We start from the raw sequence: 24,818 nt of genomic DNA, 5'->3' as shown, positions 1-24,818 counted from the left end.
CAACCCAATCCGGGACGGCGCCCGCTCTCTGAGTTCCTCCTTCAGCTCAGTCCTGACCATTACCTGCTTCTTCAGCTCAACAATGGACAGATAGTCACACTGAGGGATTTCAAGCCTGTACGTATTAAAGCTGCAGCACTGTCGCACACGGTTTAGTCCATGTGTACTCTTCATTTTGCAATCCTCAGTTATAGAATTTTACTGATTGAATTTATTGAGTGATTACTTGAAATGGGGATATTTAGGATCTTTCGTTCCTTCCACCACTTGTTGGATAAAAAGTGTCATTTACAGTAGAGAAACTTCAATCGTGCTTTCATCCACTTGGACAGGAAATCGACTAAATGGCGGCGGGACACATTGTGGTTGTCTACGACGACACGCTTATGGTTCCCCGCATGATTTTTTTGTCTTGATAAAACCTTATTTTCAAAGAGTTGAGACCTGTCACCTTTGTGTTGAATTGTAGGCGATGCTGGCTTCATTTGCCACCACCGGAGATAAAACCGTCATTGCTGTCATGTCACCCAAGAATAAAACAGTGAGTTCTCATTTGAATATCATGCCTGCAATTGAAATCTAACCATTTCATTGCTTAACGCTTCTGTTGATCACTTTTTTTTTTTTTTCTTTCTCTTAGGCCTGCAATGTTAACTTGTTCAGTGCAGACACCGGACGCAGACTTCTCGACACAAACCTGAACGTTAACATCGATCCTAATAGTGGCAAACCAGAGAAGGTGAGGGACATTTTCCACAGCCAATTTCCAGGTTCTGATCAGTTCCTGGATTAGTCATCTCTGCTGATTGACTCATATGGACGTTAACGTCATTTTTTTTTTCTGTCTTTCAGCTGTATGTTCAGACATTCTTGAAGAAAGACGATTCTGTTGGCTACAGGGTTATGCTGCAAACTCAAGACCACACTCTAAGCTTCATGCAACAGCCAGGTATTGATGTTGCTTTGAAGAAGGGACAGAGTCCTTCCCGCCTTTTTTTTTTCTTTTTTCGGGGGGGGGGGGGCGGGGGGGGGGTTACGCTTCTAGAAATAAAGAATCCTCTGTCATCTTTAGGGTTGCGGATGAGCTGAATGGACTGCATTATATTGTTCTCCTTTCACTATTAGGCATTGGTATAGTTCGATGAACCAATATACTTTATTTACCAGAAATAAATCGTAGTAGTAATATAACGGTTAGTAATTTTTGGACCATTTTAACGTTTTTTTGTAAGTTAGGCAAAATTTGCAGTATGAGCAGAGTTCCAGGTATGGCGTCATTAGGCAGTGCCAGAGAATGCATCATCCGCCCATGCTTGTTTGTGTCTGCTACTGATTCGCCGAGTAAACAATGGAGTAATTGGATGAATAACAAAATGTGCTTATGAGGCGCAGGTATTATCGTTGTCCATTTGGGATCGCCACCCTTATGTCTTTACACCAAAATTTCTGGGAATTCTCATGTGTAGGGCTTCAAAAAGCGGGGCCTAGTCTGGTAAGTGACATGGGTGTCAGTGAATTAAAGTAGCGTTATCTGTTGAGCTCAGTTTAGTGGCAAACTGTTAGCCATTCTAAGTCTAGGTCGGGTTACCGGGGATGTGCTTTGAATTAGAGAAGCAGCAAACTGGTCGGATAATCTCAAAATAGTTGATGAAATCAGGTCAGGACTGTAGCCAACCATTTGCCTTCTGCTCTGTCACTTTAAATGAGCAACCAGTGAGTGTGTTTGTTTTCAGGGCGTGTCATATGGACCAGAGAGGAGTCCCTTTCAGACGTGGTGACCATGGAAATGGTGGATCTGCCCCTCACGGGAACACAGGCCGAGCTCGAAGGGGAATTTGGCAAAAAGGCCGGTAAATGTCTCCCCCGTTTCCTTTCGAAGAACCGAAGCCTTCCGGCGTTCAATGACTCAGCATGACATAGTCTCTGAATCAACTTGCTTTTAGCTTCAATTTCTCTTTCTCCTATCCGTTTTATTGCTGCACTTGGATTCAGCCATTCAAGGTAAAAAGAAAACGTCTCAGCCTTTGTGATTAGTATAGAATAGCTTCTTCTGTAGTCCATCTTGTAGTCTTGTTTCTCTTCACATTTTTCGACAATCTATAGCCTGCTCATCTGATGAGGTAAAACAGGCTGGGTTTGTCCAAATGCCAATGCTAATCTGAAGATGTCTGACTCCATACCGCATTCTCCTCACTCCGTTGCCATAACGCATGCTCTTGTCAAGATGGCCTGATGTCCATGGTGCTGAAGCGCCTGTCCTCCCAGCTCATCCTCCTGCAAGCGTGGATCGCTCACCTCTGGAAGCTCTTCTACGATGCGCGCAAACCTCACAGCCACGTTAAAAACGACGTGAGCATTGAGACGCTGTCCAGAGATGAATTTAACCTGCAGAAAATGATGGTCATGGTCACCGCGTCTGGCAAGGTACCCCATTGTCTCCCGGTTCTTGTTTTATTGTGCATGTCCTACAGCTTGCATGACGGATGAGGAATTTCTTTTTTTAGGCAGCTGTTGTTTCTGATATTTGGCAGGATAAAATTCCGATAACGGATTAATCGGCCAATTAATTTAGAAAAATGAATACGTCACTTAACGCTACAATAATTAAGATATTAATTACAGGCCGAACATTTGACTTTTTTTTTTTTTTACAATCCTTTTACCTTGAGTATTTGTTTAACTTTACCGATTAAATTGGTCGGCCTTAATCCTACAACAGTGGTCCGAAACCACCAGGCTGGTCCATGGGACACATGGTACTAGGCCACAGAGAACATTTTACTTTCAAACTTAGGTACATTAGCCTGTGCTGCAGTACAAGAGAAACTGCTTGTCTTTTTTGTAAAATGGTACTAAAAAAGCAAGCCCACAATCTAGCAAAAAATTTGTAAAAAAAAATGGAGAGCTTCTTCTGAAAGAGGAAAAGGCCAAATGATGAGACAAATGAAGAGCCTTTAACTTCCAAGGGAAAAAAAAATTGCATTGATGAGACAATATCAGCAGCAATTACTTAAAACAATGTGCAATATTTGGGAACAGGCTTGAGAGTGAGGCAATGAAGTCTTCAAAATTGCCAAAAAGCTCAGAAGACCGTGATTCCATTTCCATTCTTTCTTTGTGCAGCGGGATTTCCTACAATGATGGCCACCAAAGCAATGTCCAATCCAATGTTTTTTTTTAATTTTTTTGAATTGGACAGAAGTAGCATACTTTTCAATTACCCCAAGATGGGACCTGCTACCATTCATTACAGGCTAGCTAGCGACTACATTCAGTGTTATGGTGACTTGTATTTTTTATTTTTAGTTGCATTTGTCAGTCCTACAAAATGTTGCTCAACCCAAATATTTTTTAAATACTTTAAAAATATATAGTGAGTCATAGCAAAATTAGTGGCGACATTGGTCACTCATGAAAAACGACCGATCGAACCCTTGCGCATTGCACAACCGTTCAGTCAGGGTCGGCCGCGTCACTTGGTGTGAGGCAGGCTGTGTGGAAACCGCTTCGTGGCACCGATGTCCAAAGACTTTGGACGCCGTCAATCAGCTTCCTCTTCTCGTCTCTTCAGCTCTTCGGCATTGACAGCAAGACGGGCACTATCTTATGGCGGCACTACCTGGAGAACATCCCATCCAATGCAGCCTTCAAACTCATGGTGCAACGCACCACTGCCCACTTCCCACACCCCCCTCAGTGCACACTGCTCATCAAAGACAAGGTATGCCACCGCGCAATCTCAGAGAAAGGGAGGTTTAAATCTCTCTCCAATAGCGCTTTTTTTTTATAAACGTAATTTCTGAGGGTTTTATTTTCCTACAAGGACACGGGCTTGACAACCCTCCATGTATTTAACCCCATCTTTGGGAAGAAGAGCCACGTTGCCCCACCTGCTCTGGCCCAGCCAATACTTCAGTCGCTCATGCTTCCACTCATGGACCAGGATTATGCCAAAGTCTTGCTACTTGTCGACGACCAGTATAAGGTCAGACTGCACACTGGCACAAAGTGAACTTCTGCTGCTGTTGCGGAAATGGAGTCACGACTGAGTGTTAATTCATTTTTTTTTAACCACAGGTGTCTGCCTTCCCCTCCACAAAGAATGTCTTGCAGCAACTCCAGGAAATGGCTTCTTCTATATTCTTCTACCTGGTGGACTCCAGCCAGGGGAGACTGTCTGGATATAGGCTACGGACGGCAAGTCACTGTATTATTGCATTTGTCAATGGTTCTTAGGGCTGGGCGATTCATCTTTTTTTTTTTTAATTGATAAATTCTAGTTATGCATTTGTCTAAAAATCCATTTGAATTCCTGACTTGAACTAAAACAATTAATGAATGTAAATAATTAAGCAGTTTGTGCATCATCAATGATTCATTACGATTTTAGCGGCTCCCTGTGGTGTGTGCGCCTTGGCCACATGGTGGCAGCATACTGCAGATACGGCTATACAATGGAGAAGTGACAGGCGCAACTCTTGATTAAGGCCTGTAATATTAGTCATTTTTCACACATAAGAATATAAGCATGTGACTGTTATGTCGTCTCATAAAGGTTTTAACTAGGGCTTGACCAATAGGGATTTTTTTGAGGCCAATGCAGATTCCGATACTTGGCAGAATATGATAACCGATTAGTCTGACGATTTATAAAAAAAAAATATATATATATATACATATTTATAATGATGTGATGATTGAATGTCTTTATCTTGATCGTATGTCGTAGGGTTGCACGATATTGGAAAAGCATGCGATGTTGACTATGGTGATATCGATATTATTGTGATATTTACCCTAAAGGAATTATATTTTTATTATGTAATGAAAGAAGTACGTATTTTTCATGCTGCACAATAAGCATGCTCAATGTGCTCTTAGCTACTTAATTGTAATTCCTCTAGATAATGTCCAACTACTGGGTGGCGTGCGTATTAAAGTTTTCATCTGACTGGTCAAATTCAGGCCATTATCGCGATATCAATATTTTTGGGATATATTGTGAATCCCTATTTTGTAGTAATGTTTACAAAAATAGTAATAATAATCCAGCTGATTTTAAAAGAGGTTGATTTACATCGGCCGGCCAGGCCCGGGTTAGAATACCATGACACAGATGCTATTCATTAGCCCATGGATGGGGATTTGAATTATTTGTTAGCATTAATCTAAACCGACTTTCCTTTGTGGTCACACCACTTATTTTGCATTCTTAGGATTTGTCCACTGAGCTCATCTGGGAGGTTGTTATCCCCACAGAGGTGCAGAAGATTGTCTCGGTCAAGGGGAAAAGGCCAAATGAGCACGTGCACTCCCAGGGTCGTGTCATGGGAGATCGCAGCGTCCTCTATAAGGTAGGTACAAAAAAGATGCCTTTCTCCAGCCATGTTGGTCAGAAGCATTTCCCGCAAGATTAAGAGTATAAACATGTATGTATTTTATACTCAATATTTTGGATTTTCCGATGCGACAATAGTCCCGTGCTATTCGCGGGGTAAAAGTGCTGAGCCCCACCGATGGGAGGACAACACAGACAATTTGTTGTGATTCTTCCTGCATACCACAGTACTTGAACCCCAACCTACTGGCGGTGTTGACCGAGAGCACGGACACGCACCAAGAACGAAGCTTTATAAGCATCTTGCTGATCGATGGCGTGACCGGTCGGATTATCCACGAGGCGGTTCAGAGGAAGGCCCGAGGGCCAGTCCACGTCGTGCACTCTGAAAACTGGGTGGTGGTAAGCCTCGTTGTATCTGTATCTTCTTCAAGCTATTAAGATCCCATATTGTCTAAGAGGGTTCTGATCGTAATTTATCGTATTTTACCCGTTTGCAGTACGAATACTGGAGCACCAAGTCTCGCAGGAACGAGTTTTCGGTGATCGAACTGTATGAGGGAATGGAGCTGTACAACAGCACCGTGTTCAGCTCTCTGGATCGGCCGCACGCCCCGCAGGTGCTGCAGCAGTCTTACATTTTTCCCTCGGCCATCTCCACCATGGAGGCCACGCTGACCGAGAAAGGCATCACCAGCCGCCATCTGCTCAGTGAGTTGCGTTATGATTAGTCCATAATTGTTTAGAAACAGCAAATTTCAACACTATTTTTTTTTCCACAGTTGGATTGCCATCAGGAGGAATTTTATCGCTGCCCAAAATGTTCCTCGACCCTCGGAGGCCTGAAATAATAACTGAGCAGAGTCGGTAAGCGCGTGCTTTTGTTGTAATCATCAGCAGTTGAGTGTTGCAACATGTCAGCCGCGGAGGACAAGTGCAATAGAAAGAGGATGGATGTGTAATTTACCAGTTTCCCCACAAGGAGGAGCACTTATGGTTAATGAAATGTAACAAAATAAATGAAAATAAATGTATTAAAAAATCATTGAGATCAAATAAAAATGAGTGCTTTTAAAACAAAGATAACTGAAACTACATTTCACATTCATAAACTATTTAATATTATTTAATCTAATACAAAGGTTTATTTATTTTAAATGTATTTATTTCGCCATTACTGTCTGCTCGTACAGAAGAAGCAAGCGGTCATTTTTTTCCTACTATATATATACAGTGTGTGTGTGTATATATGTGTATATGTATATATATATACATATGTATATATGTATATATATATATATGTATATATATGTATATATGTATATATGTATATGGATATATATATATACATGTATATATATACATGTGTATATATATATACATGTGTATATATATGTATATATATGTGTGTGTATATATATATATATATATACACATATATACATAAATAGTGTTTATGCATACATATAACAAGACTAAAACAAAGTTATTTTTAAATCTAAATGAAATAAAAATGAACTATAATGAAACATCCGAAACTATTGTAATCCTTTAACTTATATATGGTCAATATCTACAAAATTGTTACATACCAATGTACATTTTTAGTTTCCATTCTTTGTTGTAATGTCCAGGGAGGAGAACCTGATCCCTTACGCTCCAGAGTTGATCATTCGCACAGAATGGTTCGTCAACTACAATCAAACGGTTTCAAGAGTGCGAGGAATTTACACTGCCCCCTCTGGACTGGAGTCCACATGTCTGGTAAGTCTGCCTTCCCTGGATGTTGAGTGTTTGGCTTCAGGCAGCATCACTGGTGGGAAGTCATGTCATACCAATACTTTGCCACTATAAATATGTTTATAAATACTTCTCTTACGATACGTATACTTCGATTTTTTTCAAGTGTTTGTCCTTTACGCGAGTAATTGTTTTTTGCTTAACGTTTCAGTTTACGTCCCTACATTTGGACACAGGCATCTATTCTTTCTACTCATGACTTTGTCAAAAATAGTCCTTTTATATTTTTCAAGCACTACATAAGTTAAGTTGTCATGCTAACTTTTAAAAATGTCTGTTGAATACAATTCACAGCAAAAATTACATTTCAGTCTGAACTTTTTTTACTTTTACTAAAGTACAGGATTTTAATCGGTACTTGATTTTTTAGAGTGTGAGTACTCCCTTTTCGTAACACTAAAGAGAAACACTCCCCTCCACCCCTACAGGTGGTGGCGTACGGTCTAGACATCTACCAAACCCGCGTCTATCCCTCCAAACAATTCGACGTGCTGAAGGATGACTACGACTACATGCTGATCAGCAGCGTGCTCTTCGCGCTCTTCTTTGCCACCATGATCAGCAAGCGGTTAGCCGAAGTCAAGCTGCTCAACAGGGCCTGGCGGTAAAGCAGTCGCCATTTGCGTCCCCAGTTTTCCGGCAGCCCGGACGCTGCATGTTGGACCTCACGCCGGGAAGATGAAGGGGAGCAGAGGTTAAAAAAAAAAAAAAAAAAAAAGGCCCGCAAGGAACTGCAGGGGTGAGGGAGGGAAGGGCGGAAGAGTTCCATGAAATATGAATTAAGGTTTTATGTGCTTTTTTTTTTTTTTTTAACTTATTTGCAGGCAAAGGAAGAAGTCATAGTGGAGTAATTTTATTTGTGCCATGTTTGGATGAAATCTAGTTAAAAAAAAATCGTACTTGAATATACAAACTTGCTGCAAATATTGTGAGTGAATGACTTACCACCTGAAGCAGCAATCCCAATCATGACAATTTTCACCACACAGAATGACCAGGTGAAGCGTTTATTTCTGCAGGGCAGTCATCCTGCTGCTCCGACTGTGTGTGTGCAAGGCTGTAAGCTAACCACTTTAGTGTCATTAAAAATGTCTAATTGAGTTACAGAATTAAAATCCAATTACCACTGTATGTTGTATTTGGGTGTAGAAAAAAAAAAGGAGTTCTTTACACACATTTAATTAATAAGTTATTTATAAATATATATGATTTTTTTACAATGATTACAACCTCATAACTTGCAAACAGTGTTCACTGCGGCTGAGGTGCAAACATAACCTTCGAGAGAATGTGAAACTTGTCAGTGTAACAAGAGGTTGTAAACACAGCACTGATCCTCCCGGGAGGAAACGTAACATCACATCCAACGCATACGCGCACATGAACACACGCCCACACACACTAGGTACTGTATTGTTTTGGCTGATTTTACAAATGCAATTTGTATGTGTCAATTATGTTCACTGGAGATATTGTTGGGAAAAGAATCACAAAGTTTACAGCATTCAAGATGACTTTTTCAGTCTTCTGTTTTTTTGTTCGGACAACTTTTAGTCAAACTAATGAAAATAAATCAGTAAATGTCGGTAACGAACGTTTCACTGTTTCATCTTTGAGATTTACAAAACCAGAGTTAAAGCCTTTAAAATCAAGATACCACACAACCAGAGCTGAAAGATAAGATATAAGAGAACTAGTTTTGGGACACAAATGCGACACAAAATAATTGAATGTGTGTGTTGTGCGGTGTTGTTCATTGTTCTGTCAACTGTCAGTCACTATTATGAGATATTTTTTCTAAATCATACGTAAAGGATTTCAAGCAGCGTCTTGAAGAAATAACACATGGAATGATAAGTCTGACACAAGCCCCCATTTGCTCACATTTAAGTGCACAATATATATTGTAGTATCTGCTCTGCTTGACTTGCAGCATGTTTTGTCATCGGAACGTTACAGAGTACTGGAATAAAATATTGTCCCCAAAGGAAGTTCCTGGGGAACGACAAGGCAACTAAATCCTACAAGTCGAAAGAGAATACTGGAATGTTAAGAGGATTTCCAGGCTGACCTGGAGCAAATACTGGGCTAATACTCACTGGCAAAATGTTAGAAACAACAAACTCACAGTGCCGTGCTTACATAAATACTCTTAAAAATACATTAGCAACTGAAAGATATGGCGCGTGAATTCAGCTTGTGTATCGTGTCACACTTTAGCAGTCAGTCACTCTTGTTTAAGGAAATACCCTACTGGTGCAATCATGTGTGTGTGTGCTTCCAAAGCCATTGGACAAATATGAAATAAATATTCCTGATTATAGTATTTCCTGAGAAAATAAAGTGTGTTAATGTATGGGTTGATTTAGCAGTCATGGCATATTGGTGCCAAAGAACTATGTTGAAGTGAGGCGAAGGAACTTCATTTAGTCAGGCCATAGCCCCGTCTAATAGGAAAGTAGTGCTTTGTGGCGTCTATCGGCAATTACAAACCTCGAAGCTCAACGTCGTCAAGTATAGTGAATATTCACTATTTGCGGCAGGACACGAAGAGTGGGGTAAGAAAATATAACCAATTGTCAGGGTATAATACCACAACTTGAGTATTGCGCCAACAATCGTGGTTAGAGTACCTAATGGGTGGAGTCCAGTCCATTAATTCTTCCTACAAATTGCCAAGTAGCAACAACAGATGTCAGGGCCAACTATCGGAGGCTTGCACCGTGACATCACACTATGCCGCCATTTTTCACAATTCCACTGACATAGCACAGCAAGAAGGTTCAAGGAATGATGTGAGCAACTATTTTCTCCTCGCTCATTGAGCTTTAGTTACTTAAGCTCCCGTATAGCGTGTGCTTAAAAGATTATGCGCATTGTTGCTGGGCGCCATTTACTAAGATTGAGGCGCAATTGGTGTAATAGTGGTGGAGAACGACCAATTGAAGTGATGGTTTTACGCTTTAGGTAGCTCTGGTGGATTTCACCATGGCAAGTTTGGGAGAGCAACCTTAAAAATCGGAAAATCGGAAAATACCCAACAGTCAATTATCTGGTTTGGCACCTGGGGGGTCCAAGCATATTTCAGGGGATGCCCCCGCCCCATAAGCTCCACCAGTGGATCACAGGTGTCAAACTGCGGTCCTCGAGTGCCGCTATCCTGCATGTTTTCAAAGTTTCCCTCTTCCAACACACCTGATTCAAATCCTAATTATAAATTATAAATAATTTCATCGACTCCTCGCGGTGTTTTGCCCGTTTCTACCCGAAGAGCGCAGCTACCTTATCGGTTTGGTAGAGCAGCTTCCACAAAAAGTGTGTGCCCGTTTTTGCACGGGCGAACCTTAAGTAAACCTGGCCCGCGGGAGTTCATTTTACCGGTTCTGCCATTCGTTACCCAACCTGGCGGGCTCACTCAAGAGTCGCCCTCGTCTCTCGGCCAATGTCTTTTGGCGCGGCGGGAGGAGGATGTAGTGCGTGGCGCTGGCCTGTCTGCCGTCCTTCAAAATGGGGACGATGCAGGGAGAGAGCTGAGCCGCCGGGGGCGCCCGCTCGCTCAGCAGCGACTTGCTCACATATTGCGGGTTAGCAGCAAAACTTTGCGTGGCCGGCATTACACCGTTGATGTAAATCGGGAGGCTTTTGGGACTCGGGGAACGTGGCGGGCACGGCGGCACCAGAGGGACTCTGGGCGGGATTTTGGGCGGCTTCTCCTCGCCGGCCGCAGTCTTTAGGTAGGTTTTGGGCGGGATTGGGATACGTGGAGGAATTTGGGGCTTCTCGGAGGGGATGGTGGAGGAGTAGTTGAGTTTATAGTCCGGATGTCTACTCCACGTCGTATCCTGGTGGTTCTCTGCCAGGGGAACGGGAGGCCAGTCGTTAGCGCCGAGCTCAGCCCCTCCGCCTGTTAATTTGTCCTCTTTGCCAGGCCAGGAGAACGCCAACGGGGCGTTCCCAGGCAGCGACGACGCCCCCTGATAGGCGGGATTCACTTGACCTCTGCTCCTGCACACCATCTTGGGGCAGCTTTTGGGCAGAAGCGGCCGTTGCTCGCTGGTGAAGAATTCCACTTCATTATCCGCTGCCTCGTCAGACATGAGCTCCTCGGGGTCGGGTAATGGCGGCAACGGTTTGGCTTCTCTCTGCGGGCCCCAAAACACCGTCCATCTGTGGGAAGAACAATAAGGCACCACCTGGTCTCCTTCATGAGGTCCAAGTGGCTTGTCCAGCGGCAGGCAGTAGGAATCGGAGTAGGACGGAAACTTTGGTCGGAAGAGGTTAGCTGTGAAAGCACAAATTAAAGACGTGTTTTAATTTTCACAATAATGCAATGTCTGTGACGCAGAAACACCATTCACGTAAAAAATAAGAAACCTTTTTAAAAATGGACATACGTGTTTTTCACAGGACAGCGACGATATGTATATTTTCTTTATATTGTTCCTAGATAAGTTCAGTTTCCACCCCACACGAATAGGAGGGTCCACTATATTATACTTGATATTTTGTCTCCTAAAAGACAATGTTTATATAGTATGAAATGTGATTTTTTTTCCTTAACAGAGCATAAAGCTAAGGAAGAACTCCATTTTAATGAGTGAATATCAAAATTGCCACAAATGTAAAGCTGCCGTCTGAACCCAGCCGCAACCGTCTCTCTAGGGACTTTTATTGATCAGGTTGTATGATTTAAAAAGAAATGGCAGTCAACGCCCACTAGGCTGCGGTAGTGTTTTCGAGCGAGCCGATTAAAAAGTGTCATTGTCCAAATAATTACGGACCTATCTGTACAAGGTCTTCCTATCACAGCTTCCTTCTCGGGAGGAAACGGCTCTCAAGAGAAAGAAACATGGAAAAGAACATGCAATCCCTCAGTCGAGCTTGGTGATTGGTCAGGAAGTGGCAAAACACGCGGGGGGCGGGGGGGGAGCAGGTGACGAGGAGGACCAAACAGGAAAGCGAGCGCAAACGCACAGACAACAACCGCTTAACCCGTCACCTTTGTCGTCAAACATCAGCCACAACACCCTGATTAACGCAGAGAATGGCCACTATCTTAACACAGCTTCCCATAACTTTCCTTATGGAAACATCCGACGTGGCCCAGACTGCAGGAGCAGCTGGTGACCTGGCAGGAAGAGGGTGGGGGGGTTGGGGGGGGGGGGGGGGGGGGGGGGGCTGATAGGATCCCCTCCGCGAGGCAGCTCAGTCCACCCGAAGCCTGCTGAGCAACGACATGACTTTCTAACGCTTTCTATGGCATGGCTTCTCAATCATCTCAAGTCTCCATCTGAAGAATAAGCTATCATTAGCCCTTATAAATGGCAAGGAACCATTTTTTTTCCCCCCACTTCATCTTAAGCCAAAAAATGACACCACAAGCCTCATAATCAGGCAGGACAACCATCGCAATGGGGAAAAGAACAGAATGAAAGATAAGCTGTTGATTAATTAAGATAATCGTCGCTGTCATGTGAAAAACACTTCTCTCCATTTTTTTTTTCCATTTTTTAATTTTTACCTGAATCATGTTTCCGCGTTACAGAAATCGCATTAAAGTCGAAACTAGAAAAGTTTCCAAAATTGGAGATAAGTGTTTTTCACAGGACAGCGATGAAAGAATAAAATATCTTTTTTGGGCCCTTAACGCAAAAAAAAAAAAAAAATCATCAGATTCTTGTCAATTTAAAAAGAGGTAATATCTTAAATGGACTAACTAGAAGTAATAGATTATGAAATTAACCAATAATTATTTTGATAATCGATTAATTGTTTCGAGACCTTGTTTGATTTCAAATTCAAATCTTCAGAATTCTGGTCCACATGTTTGCCTGTTACGGTCCGGACCAAACCAGTAACTGAATCTTATTTCATTTATGTTTGTGCATTTTCTGAACTGTAAATTTGAAATAATGTCCTGTTTTATAGATTTATAAGATTTACCCCCCGACCCCTACCCCGATCCTATTCATCGATTAATCAGCAAGATAATCAACCGATTAATCAATTAGTAAACTAATTGTTCGTTGCAGCCCAGGTAAACACGCAGAGGGATCGGTACACTGTAACAATGTTTGTACAATATTTTTGTTGTTATTTAAAACAAGCCTGGGGTGTGTTTAAATAGATGATTTGACATACAAGTGCGCGGACAGGGAAAAAGGTACTTTATAGGTATGGAGATCAAATAATATTTTTGCACTCAATTATTGGTTTATGAATCATTTTTATAATGTGCACACAATTCATGGGACGGGCATTTGTTATGAAACAGCACAGACTTTGAAAAACAACAAAGTTGCGCATTTGGAAGACTTCCAACTTGGTATGCCAGAAAATGTACTCTTTTCAGAGGTCAAACAAGCAGTTCCGCAAAAACAAAAATGAATGAGTTTTAAACAAGGACGCATTCATTTAAAATAGTGGTATGGATATACACAACATGAGAATAATATGAAAGAGACTTACAGTTGCATTCTTGGACCATTTGCTGCTCGGTCAGGTTGTGTTCCACGTGGCCGCTCGGCAGGCCCAAGCACACTCTGCAAAGCAAGCGTAGGTTGAGGAGTCTACCGTGCACGCGTCAATCATTTGTGCGCGTAACCCGTCCTCAGTGAGTTATTACATGTAGCACAGTGAGGATGACGAAATGCGCTCCAGTTTGTGATGAGTTGCGGGTTTCGGGTTATTAGAGTTAACAAAAACTGCCAAAATAACTCAAACTGAAATTGATTTAAAAGAACTTGTTAATGATTTAAAATAAAAATGCTTTAAAAAAAAAAAGAAAGAGAAGAAAACGAACTGAAACTACATTCTAGGTTTATAAAACAGAATAAAAGTCACTCTAAATATAACAAAACCATCCCTCGTTTGGGCTTTGTCAATTAACCCTTTCATGCACAGTGGTCACTACAGTGGACAGCTATTTAAAAGTTACTTTTGCCTATGTTAATTAATCCCAAAAATATATTTATATTTTCAATAATTACATCAAATCATAATTCATGCATGAAAGGTTTAAAAATTTTGATTCATTAATATAGGCGAAAGCAACTTTTAAATACCCGTCCACTGTAGTGACCACTGTGCATGAAAGGGTTAATATCATACATGAGCTTTCAAAGTTCATTTTAAGTATATTTATTTCAGTATTGCTGTACATCCATACAGAAGAAGGAAGGTCAAACAGTCATTTGAGAATTGTAATTTACCTTTATACACAATACTTAGTGACTTAAAAAAAAAAAAAATCTGCACTCAACATACTCTCCATATATTAAAAAAACTCAAACTAATAAAAACTAAACTAAAACAAAGCGTTTTGCTTGCTCTAAAAACTCATTACAAATAATTGAATTTAAAGCATAAGTCAAAACAAAATAAAAACGATAATGAAAAATCCCAAACGATTAGAACTCTGCAATCAACTTGTTTGCTGCTGCGTGTTCATGTACCTGCTCAAGTCATGCTGTTCCCAGTAGTTATTCTCGCTCATGTTGTGGTATCCGCAAGGTAGTGGCTTTGTTTCAGAAAACATTCAGCTCTCTCCATTTAACCCATCATAGCTTCACCGCAATCGATGCTGCTGAATCGAAACAGGAAACAGAAACAGAGTTATTGAAGTCCAGATTGGACTGCTTTCAATTCGAATTACTGTACCGCGGTGAGTTATTCCAGATCAGTTGCCCAAATTCTTGCCAGTTTTTTTTTTTTTTTATACAGACAAGACATGTCAAATAAAAACGAAGCAACACACTTTGCCAGTGGCAACAAAAGGTTAATACGGGTGTAGGCTAAACCTTTAGGGTGTAATGATCCACAAAGCTTTTATGAGTTGAGACAATTTGCAAATTGACTCAAACTCTCAGATCAATTCTGTAAAAATGAAATGTCGAAATAATTGGCAAACCTACTTTACTATTTGTAGAAAGTAAGCATTCTGCTGAATCATATAATCGAAAAAGTCATGTCAAAATTTGTGCATAATTGACGCCCAGTGAAATGCATTGGAAAAGAAAAATAAATAAATATATAATAATAATAATAGTAAACAGTAACAACAAAAACCCAGCCACCCCAAAAATATATATTTTTAAAAATATTGAAATTTTAAAGTTAAGAAACACATACAGACGCGAGAGAGAGCAACAGCAATGATAACTCCAAATATTGTACAAACAGTGACAGTAGAGTGATACCTCTATGTTTACAATAAAAAAAATATTTTCTTCCAAACTAACAAACTTTTCTCATAGTATACATCAACAATTATGCCCAAAGATGTTTTTGGTGGCGATTGGTCTAAGTCAGGGGTCTTCAATCCTGTTCCCCGACGGCCGGTGTCCTGCCTTGTTTTCCATCTCTCCCTGCTGCAACGCGCAGCTGTTTCAAATGATCAGGATCGTGATCCAGCTTCTGCAGACCGTGCTGACTATCTGATCATTTGAATCAGGTGTGTTGCAGCAGGGACAGGTGGAAAACAAGCAGGACACCGGCCCTCGAGGAACAGGATTGAAGACCCCTGGTCAAAGTAGGGATGTCAACATACATTTTGGGGCAGATTAATTTATTATTAATTTATAATTATTCAATTTAAATATTCATATTTTATTTGTCGTGAATGTCATTTTCATACCCACTAATTGGATGATTTCAACGGCACTTGAATGATCTTTCAGGGCACACTAGTGTGCCGCGGCACATTGGCTGGAAATCGCTGAACTAGCCATAACAACAACAAATCAATCGAGCCGTGTGCCAGCTTAATGCCATGTGCCTGCGGACAATTGCACAAGCGGCGGGTCAGATGTGGGAGTGCGAGCGGCACCGCTCGCCGCCCTCCTTCCTCTGTGTGGCCATGAGAGCGTGCAGTATCCGCCCTCACAACAGTGACTGATTGTGTAGCATTCCTCTGATGCTCAATGATAAGCTTTTACATGGTACATCCAACCCCCCCCCCCCACCCACCCCGACCCACACATGCACGCATTCCCGTACAGTCTCAAAATCCTTTTCATGACTAGTACAGTAGTTGGTACTGTGTGTTTTAATTGGTTGTGTTTTTGTAAGGAAAACCTGCAGCAGTCTTGGCTAGCCACTGCAACGCTTCAAATCAAAAGGGTGATGCAAATCACTCCCGGAGGATTATAAAACTACTCCATTTTTTTTTTTTGAATAGGTAATAAATGCAGCCATGTAGAATGGCTCAGTCATAACTGCCCCATAGGCCAATGAAAAAAATGAACATGAGTCAAGACCATAAGGCTAAATGACGAAATAAGTGCTGAGAGGAAAAGGAAGGAACAGGAAATAATACACAAAGCAACACTAATGATGATGACATTTATTCACATCCTTTCATTCAGGAACCGAAATAATACTCTGTATGAAACTGAAAATTCATCCAGTATTGGAAATAAAGAAAAAACGCCATCTAGTGTTGCCAAACAAGAATTTCAGACTGATAGGATTTTTGTTGTTGTTGTTATTTTGGAGAGAGTGTGCATCTGTGTTTGTGGAGGGGATTGATTCATTAACATACGTACACATAGGAAGTCATCGGATCATGTATGATCATGTAAGACTTTGTCAAAGTTGTGTTCTGTTGAGTTATTGTTCGTGTTTTGTTATACGTTCTGTGAAGCTCTTTGTTACAGCTGCAGCTGTTATGAAAGCGCGAAATAAATAAATATGAGTTGAGTTATTATAGAGCTGCTGTTATTAACCAAATAACTCCCATAGTTCGGTTACAGAAAAGTTTAAGCAAAATCTGATATTCATCTCTAATGCAAAATTATTATTATTTTTAATTAATTATTTTTTATTATTATAATTTTTAATTTATTATTATTATAATAGCAATGATACATATACTGGGTTTTGTGTTCCTTTTTTTTTTTTTTTAAACCTGAATATGCAAATGAACAGTAACACATCTGTTCAATGAACGGGTACAAATACGTAACAAAATTATTTTTTAGCCAATTACTTAACTCATCAATTCCATAAAACCGGTAGAACATTCTATTTTAAAATATTCGATAGCTGAAGCCCTACTTTTTTTTCTTGTGCTACCAACTATATAACTCTTTGAGAATATGCAGTTTTTTAATACTACTTGGCATTTCTATCACAACTTCAATTATTTCCTTTTTCAGTCACACATCGTATGACTGAGGTGCACAGTTGCTTGCTCTATTGTGATCCTATTATTAGTGAGGGCAAAAATGTTATGATAATATGCTTTACTGAGATTTAGTCTGCAATTCCCACCCCTAATGAAGTGGGTTCAACAATGCTGAGCAAGCATAAAAAAAACGCCATGCAACAAATTACAAAACAGGGTCCCACGCATCTATTTGGATTTTTATTTCATCCTTCGGAGAAAAAAAAAAAAAAAAAAAGCGTCATCAAATCCGCCCAGTGAGCCTCGGAGATGGAGGAATTGTAGCGCCAGTTGGCCGAGCATGCATGAATGGAGCCACTCTCAGCTATAAATGGGCCTTTGTGACACTTTGGAGTGCCGTTAAGCAGGCCTGAGAATGCAAGTGAACTCTCCCATGAGGTGAGGACAGAAGATACACCATGGAGACCAGTGCACTTAGCACAACTATGAACTGGAGGACCAAGCAAAGGGGAAACAGCTTATTCTACTAATGATGGAATACTATTGACCTCCCACCCCCCGCTGCATGTATGTACATATGTCCTACATACATGTACCAAACAAACTATTAGGTACACCCAATGAGATCCAAAATAGGAGTCCGTCAGTTGCACTGCAGTTCTATACAGCAAGCAGCAAACCACCATAATAAATATTTGTTAAAGCGGTGGCTCTCAAACTGTTTACAGCAAGAACCACTTCAAAAATGACGTGGCTCTCTAACACCAATATGACCAACATTCAATTATATTCGCGTAGTAGGCCTCGGTGTTTACTATCACGACGCTTAGATGCAACGAAAATTGAAATCACTATTTAAATATTGAGTAAACGTACAACATATCACATACAGAGAAATTGTACTTAAATAAAAACATTTTTGAAGTCTTAAAAGATGAAATACAACTGTATTGTACGTAAAAGAGAAAAAATATATATATATGTATATATATATATATATACATATTTATTTATTTAATTATTTTTTACGTACAATACAGTTGTATATATATATATATATATATATATATATATATATATATATATATATATATATATATATATATATATATATATATATATATATATATATATATATATATATATATACATAATTATTATTATTTTTTTTTTACGTACAATACAGTTGTATTTGGCTGATAAACTGTACAAACGTGTGTCAACTAATGCTGTTTAAATGTCCTGGCCATTATTATGACATTGCTACTGAAGTTTGCAGTCGGAATCGCTGACGGAAGCCCGTTTAAAAAACAGAGGCGGACCGGCCTATAGGCGGGTACTATTTTTTTACCCCCCGAAAAAAGGCGGATGATGGACGACAGAAGGGTACCCACGCTCCAGATGGATGACAAAAAAACGCTCCATTTTTGCCCGACTCTGGAATTTATCATATCATACAATCACAACGAGAGGCTGTTCCGCAATTAATTGCCATACGTATCATCCACGGAAATGTCACGCGGCTAAAGAAATTACAGTTGATGTCACTAAAGTATTTATTTTCACTGTATGTTTCCACCAAGAGGTATCGTTGGGTTTGGTACAGAACATCCTGATTTGTTACATTTTCCATTGCCAGTGTGTAAGTAAGCAGGAGATGGACAGAGGAATGAGCTCCGTGTACGGCAGCAGGACAGCAAGTACCTCACCAGAACCCGATTACACTTTCTTTGCACGACGCACACGGTAAGTTGGAGAACAACTACTTCTCACGTATGGTGTCTGCATTTGTGGACACAAATCACCATCATGGAGCTCAGAGCGATCAATCCTCTTTCACTCATATTGTTTTTTGTTTTCCTTCTATTCTGTAGTACATTGAGGAGCTGGTGCTTTTGGTTAAAAAAGGGCTGTAGATTCAAAAAAATCAATCCAAACACATTTTTTTCAATATGTTATTTGAAACACGGCATTCTGATTCATATTGCGTTTGTGGAATATGAGTTAAGCAGCAAAATCCACCCGTTTTTAGCCATCTTTGGGGGCGTCCATTTTGTCGTTTCTGTCGACTGAAAATGATATCACAAATACTCCGGGGTCAGGTAACAACCAATCACGGCTCAGCTTCAGAAGACAGGTCAGCCGTGATTGGTCGTTGCCTGAGCCCTGAGCAGTTACGATGTCATTTTCAGTCGACAGAAGCGACAAAATGGCCGCCCCCAGAGATGGCTAAACATGGCTGGATTAACTCTTATTCCACAAACACTATATTTATCAGTGTGCCTTATTTCAACTAGTGGGTTTGCGTAGAACATATGGGTTGACTTCCCCTTTAAAAGATGAGAAACTAAACATACATCATCAGCATAGTCTTTCATCTGCGCAGCAAGTCAACAGATATCATGGTGTTTCGCTCCGCACCAACACGAGTACAAATAAAGGCCTCCTCTCAAATAGCCACCTTCCTTCAAATAAGCACATTGCACCCTCTGCAATTGATGAAATAAGAAGCAAGCAGATGTACCAGGAAAGAACCCACACAAGCACAGGGAGAAAATGTAAAGTCCACGCTAAAAGAAACCTTGGTGTGAGCCCACAACCAGTTATTACCACCAGTTCTGTGGTAATAATATCGATGAAATCCTTTCCCCTCATTTAACCATGCTGCGTTTCAGGGCAATTTGACCTTGTAGTGATGCAACGAAACCGATAGCAGTACTGGTGCCTATAACATAAGTCCGCCTAAGAAAACGCTCTGATGAAAAGCCAATGACTGACAGGAGACCTAGAAGTTTTTTTTAAGTGTTGGGACTCAAAGTGGTAGCTATACAAACACTGAATAGATATATTCTATACGGATGTACAAACACTTCTGGGCTATGATTAAAAAAATGTAAAGAAACAGAAAGTACGACAGTAATTGAGTGTGCCTTTTTTTTTACGAATTCTTCTCATACAGTTGAGCAAAACACTTTTCATCCATAAATATACAAAAATCTAATGAAGGACACACTTGCGTAGATGATGTGGGGTTGATGGGTTTTGGGCACTCTTGTGGTCAAACTTCTTATTCTTAATTTTTTTTAAATGTAATGTTGCCGCGGTTGACCCTCACAGCGGTAGGTAGCACGGAGTGTAACGTCACACTGGTTCGCTGCATTGTGTTGGGGGGATATGAGCGCCCCCTTTCCCCCCAAATTGAACCGATTCGTGCGTCAGCGTCTACTGAATGTGTTTGGCACAGCCGCTCAGATGGCGACTGTTATTTTTCCGGAAAAAAACAAGCACGGTAGAGGACATTTGCAATTGTAGAGATGCTTAAAAGATGGAAACCACCAGAAAAGGAGATATGTGGTGCAGATAAACGCAGGGCAAAAAAAAAAAGGTTAATTGAGGATGCGGCCAAATGAACCCCCCCCCCAGCGTTTTTTTGTCCTCTATTTGCGTTTGTAATGTCAGGCCCCTTTGACCTCAAAACCGGTGTGGAATACAGCCCAGCTACGTCACTGGAAAGACAGTAAGCATGGTGTGCCTGTGGCGCAATGTATTCTCAGTGGTGGGAAGTAACTAAGTACAAATCCTTCAAAGTAATGAAGTACAAATACTTTGTTACTGTACTTAAGCAGATTTTCAACTATCTGTAACCTCAGCATGTATTTTTCTGATGCCTTTTTACATTTATTCCCTATTTTCAAACACAAACATCTGTACTTACTACTCCTTACTTTGTCCAAAAAGGCTGGTTATCTTGAACATCTTGGGGTCTTATAAGGTGGAATAAAACAGGGACACAGGCAACATGAAGGAACATGAACCAATGAACCATGAACACATTAAAGAAAAGCAAATTTTTCCCCATCCATGGCTTAAGGAGAATTGTTTGACACTGTCGACTATAAGAATAATTTATGGGGAATGTATTGTTTCTTGTCTTTGCAATACAAGCACTATGTAAGTTAATAAGAAACGGAAACTATTTTGTATGGAGAATTTTTTTTCCCATCGTGCCAATTTATTAATGTTTTTTTTTTTCTTTTTTATATTATAGTACAATTTACACTACCTGGTATGTTTCTACTTTTACTTAAGAGTTGAATCAGTACATTTACATAAGTATGTGTACTTCTACACATCCAAATATATATACTACCAGAGCTGGGCACTTTACCCTTTTTTGCCGGTCAGTCCTCTGTCCGCGACCTGGGTACACATCCGTTCTTGTCCATCCGTCCTTATTCATAAAAATGATCTTCCTTTGACCCCGTCCGTCCTCGTCCTTTTAAAGCGCTTCCGTCCTTACATTCTGTCGGCCCCCCCATCTACCACCCACCGCCACCATGAAAAAAAAGCCTCCGTGCTTGACATAATTTCAAGATCATTAGCTGGCTAATTTCCAAAGCACATCCACTTACCTGCAGGGAATATCGAGAGTGGACTGAATTGTTTACAACTGTTTAACTAAGATAGCTTTTAGCTACCAACAACCACCGTCATGGTGTGATGATGAAGATGATGATGCCAGGGGACATCGCGAAAAGATTTAGGATTACGTAATAACACAATACTATTGGATACAATGTGTGTGTGTGTGTTGCGCGTATATGCTGCGTCATCTGTAGGTAGATGAGGTACAGTGTAAAGCGCTTTGCGAAAGCGCTATATAGGTGATATATATATATATATATATATATATATATATATATATATATATATATATATATATATATTTTTTTTTTTTTATATATATATATATATAGCGTCTCTGGAGGTAGGTCGCGGAGGTGCAGCATTAGCTCGGCGGGTCAGCGTACGTCAGGCGGTCGTGCTGCGGGTCATTTTTAGAATGAGAGCACATTCTCACGTTAATAACACTCAAATTACACGTAGCGCACCACCCGCACTTCATTCCCACAACGAGGAGAGAAAAGACGTCTGAGTCAGTGGTCACTCACTCATTTATTCGCCGTAAATTCACTCGAGGAAGTCTAATTAAAGAAAATAAATCACAATGTCCCTCTTGCATTGGAATGGCGACTGTTCAGCGGTCGACTGAATATGAATACATTCAGACTTGTACGAACGTTGACTGGTACTCACCGACTGTCAGTCTCTGCTCCATCTCTCGTTCATATCCACAACGGGGCCATGTGCATTACGATGTGTCAACAACAGCGTGAAGTGCGCTCATTGTGACTGCGTGACGTCAGCACGTCTCTTTATATATGCGCTCGTGTCCTCAAAACTCCACCCAGCATCCTCTTAAAGGAGAAACGCTCCCTAAAAGGTCAACACAAAAAGCATTAGTTAAGTACCTTTTCCACCATAACGTCATTCTTTGCAAACGCTCCGATTGCACCACTAGTAACTCCTGTGTCATTTGACCAAGGCAGAGTGATTGATAAAACAGGGAAAATGGCTTGACTCTGTTGTAAATTGGGTGCACAAGTACATTGGACCTTCTGACATTTAATGGAAGCACATTTAATTGCTCTGTCTTTATAACTAAACATTGCTGGCATGACAAATGTACAGATACATCATTTGTTTGAAATTAATCATCTCATACCAATCAAGAGACACTTTAAAGGTTCTCGCGGCACATGATTATCTCTCAAGGCACACTAGTTGGGAATCACTGACAGAATAAAGTACTTTGCGTAAGAATACTTGGTCATGCAGCGTACCACAAGTGGAACGTGGACTTCCTCTAGTGCACAGGTGTCAAAAATCAAGGCCTGAGGGCCAGATCTGGCCTGGCCACATCATTTTATGTGGCCCGCAAAAGCAAAACAAGCATGTCAACTTCCATGCTTGCTAAAATCTGTACCAACATTTCTAATTACCCTATGAAATAAATAATAAAGTTGAGCAAGCATTTTGTTGTTACGTTGTTAGAGTGCGGTCGCCATGTGCTGAAAAGTAGTCGTCGATGGGTGGATGGCTGGGGTGGCCGTGATGCCCGGGACTGGCCCAGAAATACACCGGCCGTTCGGCAAAATTCACAGATTTTCCTGAAATCACTATGGCCACCACGCCCTTGGCTGAAACAGGCATTTTTGATTGGCTGTTACATCTGCAGCGTTACAATGTCACTCACCTGTGATTCAAATCACAGTACAAGTAATTGCTGACACACTGCCTCTCGTGAAAATTAGTTGCAGAACCCCACATAGTGCGCCACAGTTCAGTGGCAAGGTAAGCAGCGATCCTTGTGTAATGGTTGAGAGAACCTTGTGTAATGGTTGAGAGAAAATTGCCCTTCATGATGCAGTTAAGCAATTTCAGCGTGACCTGTGTGGGTGAAGCTTCTATGTGGGTGTCTTTTGGCGACACTTCAAAGAAAAGATGACTTTTATTGAAAATATTCTGTATTCCAATCCTTACAAAGGAATGTGGGCTGAAATATGGAAATAACAACCTGAGTGGAAAAATACACGATCTGTACTTTGATATCAGGTACTCGTACGTGACTGATGGACAAACTTCTATGACACACAGGAATCGATCCTCCTCCTCCATAAAACAAACACTCCTTGTTTTTCAGTTCAGCCATATTTACTTTGAGAAACGTCAACATTCCCTTTCCTGTATCAGTCCACTTTGCTCATCTAGCTAGCTATCGAGGCCTAGCTAGCAGAATCAATGGCTAACTGAATTGCCATGACCAGTGTAAGTTTCCATTGGACACATTCCGTAGCAAATGTAAATGAATATAATGGGATTGGTTGTAAAATATTTGCAAATACATATATATATATATATATATATATATATATATATAAATATATATAAATGAGTCATGCCTGACTCCCTTTTTAACCATTTGTGTCATTGCTGTGTTAATATATTTAATACACCATTTTGGTGGATGTTTGCAAATTCCCCCTGAAAATATGTACCATAATACAAATATGAATCGGAGCAAAACTAATGCTTGCTGTACACCATAATTCACAACAGGTGTTTGATCCACAAATTAACCAATACATTTCTTCTTTCCTTTCTTCCTTCCATCTTTAAGATGTTCACATTTTGACATTATGAGTCCATGACTACACCTAACAATTGATCAACAGTATTCAAACCGAATGTTCTCAGAGGGTACTGGACATGAGCTTACTGGAGGAGTCACAGAAAGGCAGTGGACGTCATTGATAACGCCTGTTGTGAAATTTGCCATTATATCTATATAGTCTATATTTAATCAAATGAACCAACAATCTTATACCTACTTAGAAATACAAATTGTTACAACATAACAGTATGACTTCTTGCCACTGAACACGTGTTGTGCAAACTGGTGTTACTTCTTCATATTAATGCCAGTGTGTATGTTTTTTAAACACATCCGACTAAGTTGAAATGCTTTTTAACAAACAACCTTCTGTTGGAAGAACACAGCATTTTGGCCTCTGACGACATAGTAAGGTATGTTGGATGATTGTTGAACTATTGCCCTTGAGTTAAGTAAAATGACAGAGGTTTGTCACTAGGAAACAAAATTCTATTTTTTCTATTTGCACTACTTATGTTATGTGCTATATGTTAGGAGAA

General features: G+C 40.4%; 2 protein-coding genes across 3 annotated transcripts in view; one reads left to right on the top strand and one right to left on the bottom strand.

Annotated features, from left to right (window-relative positions):
* emc1 (ER membrane protein complex subunit 1) overlaps positions 1–8,728 on the top strand; it is an 11,792-nt gene extending 3,064 nt beyond the window's left edge. The window contains exons 8-22 of the mRNA XM_086052441.1: positions 1–117; positions 470–541; positions 641–739; positions 853–949; positions 1,734–1,850; positions 2,225–2,424; positions 3,572–3,721; positions 3,824–3,985; positions 4,078–4,197; positions 5,217–5,354; positions 5,567–5,740; positions 5,839–6,049; positions 6,121–6,205; positions 6,973–7,102; positions 7,567–8,728. The exon at positions 1–117 is cut by the window's left edge and continues 51 nt beyond it. Of these exons, the coding sequence (XP_085908567.1) occupies positions 1–117; positions 470–541; positions 641–739; positions 853–949; positions 1,734–1,850; positions 2,225–2,424; positions 3,572–3,721; positions 3,824–3,985; positions 4,078–4,197; positions 5,217–5,354; positions 5,567–5,740; positions 5,839–6,049; positions 6,121–6,205; positions 6,973–7,102; positions 7,567–7,746 (2,052 nt within the window). The 3' untranslated portion in view covers positions 7,747–8,728. The remainder of the gene's footprint in view (positions 118–469; positions 542–640; positions 740–852; positions 950–1,733; positions 1,851–2,224; positions 2,425–3,571; positions 3,722–3,823; positions 3,986–4,077; positions 4,198–5,216; positions 5,355–5,566; positions 5,741–5,838; positions 6,050–6,120; positions 6,206–6,972; positions 7,103–7,566) is intronic.
* Positions 8,315–22,482, bottom strand: errfi1b (ERBB receptor feedback inhibitor 1b). Of its 2 annotated transcripts, none has more exons than XM_086052453.1 (4): positions 22,362–22,482; positions 14,593–14,720; positions 13,607–13,680; positions 8,315–11,420 (listed from the first exon to the last, which is right to left on the bottom strand). In XM_086052453.1, exons 2-4 carry the CDS (start codon positions 14,673–14,675, stop codon positions 10,513–10,515), a joined length of 1,065 nt encoding a protein of 354 aa, XP_085908579.1. In that variant the 5' UTR covers positions 14,676–14,720; positions 22,362–22,482; the 3' UTR covers positions 8,315–10,512. The 2 variants fall into 2 exon arrangements, with proteins under 2 accessions (XP_085908579.1, XP_085908587.1); XM_086052461.1 differs by having other exon boundaries at positions 14,593–14,723; positions 22,362–22,450.
* Positions 22,483–24,818: the final 2,336 nt, after the last annotated feature.

Source organism: Filicampus tigris, chromosome 1 (assembly GCF_054856515.1).
Source record: "Filicampus tigris isolate MCC_2025a chromosome 1, RoL_Ftig_1.0, whole genome shotgun sequence".
Classification (NCBI taxonomy): Eukaryota; Metazoa; Chordata; class Actinopteri; order Syngnathiformes; family Syngnathidae; genus Filicampus; species Filicampus tigris.
The sequence above is the reverse complement of the archived record's forward strand: the minus strand, read 5'-3'. Positions and strand labels throughout refer to the sequence as shown.

Bases quoted from the DNA above. Each gene is read 5' to 3' on its own strand.
- errfi1b (XM_086052453.1), bottom strand. From the start codon at position 14,675: ATGTTTTCTGAAACAAAGCCACTACCTTGCGGATACCACAACATGAGC. The intron at 13,681-14,592 runs GTACATGAACAC...CTTGCTTTGCAG, and splicing joins GAACAGCATGACTTGAGCAG to AGTGTGCTTGGGCCTGCCGA. The intron at 11,421-13,606 runs GTAAGTCTCTTT...GTGCTTTCACAG, and splicing joins AATGGTCCAAGAATGCAACT to CTAACCTCTTCCGACCAAAG.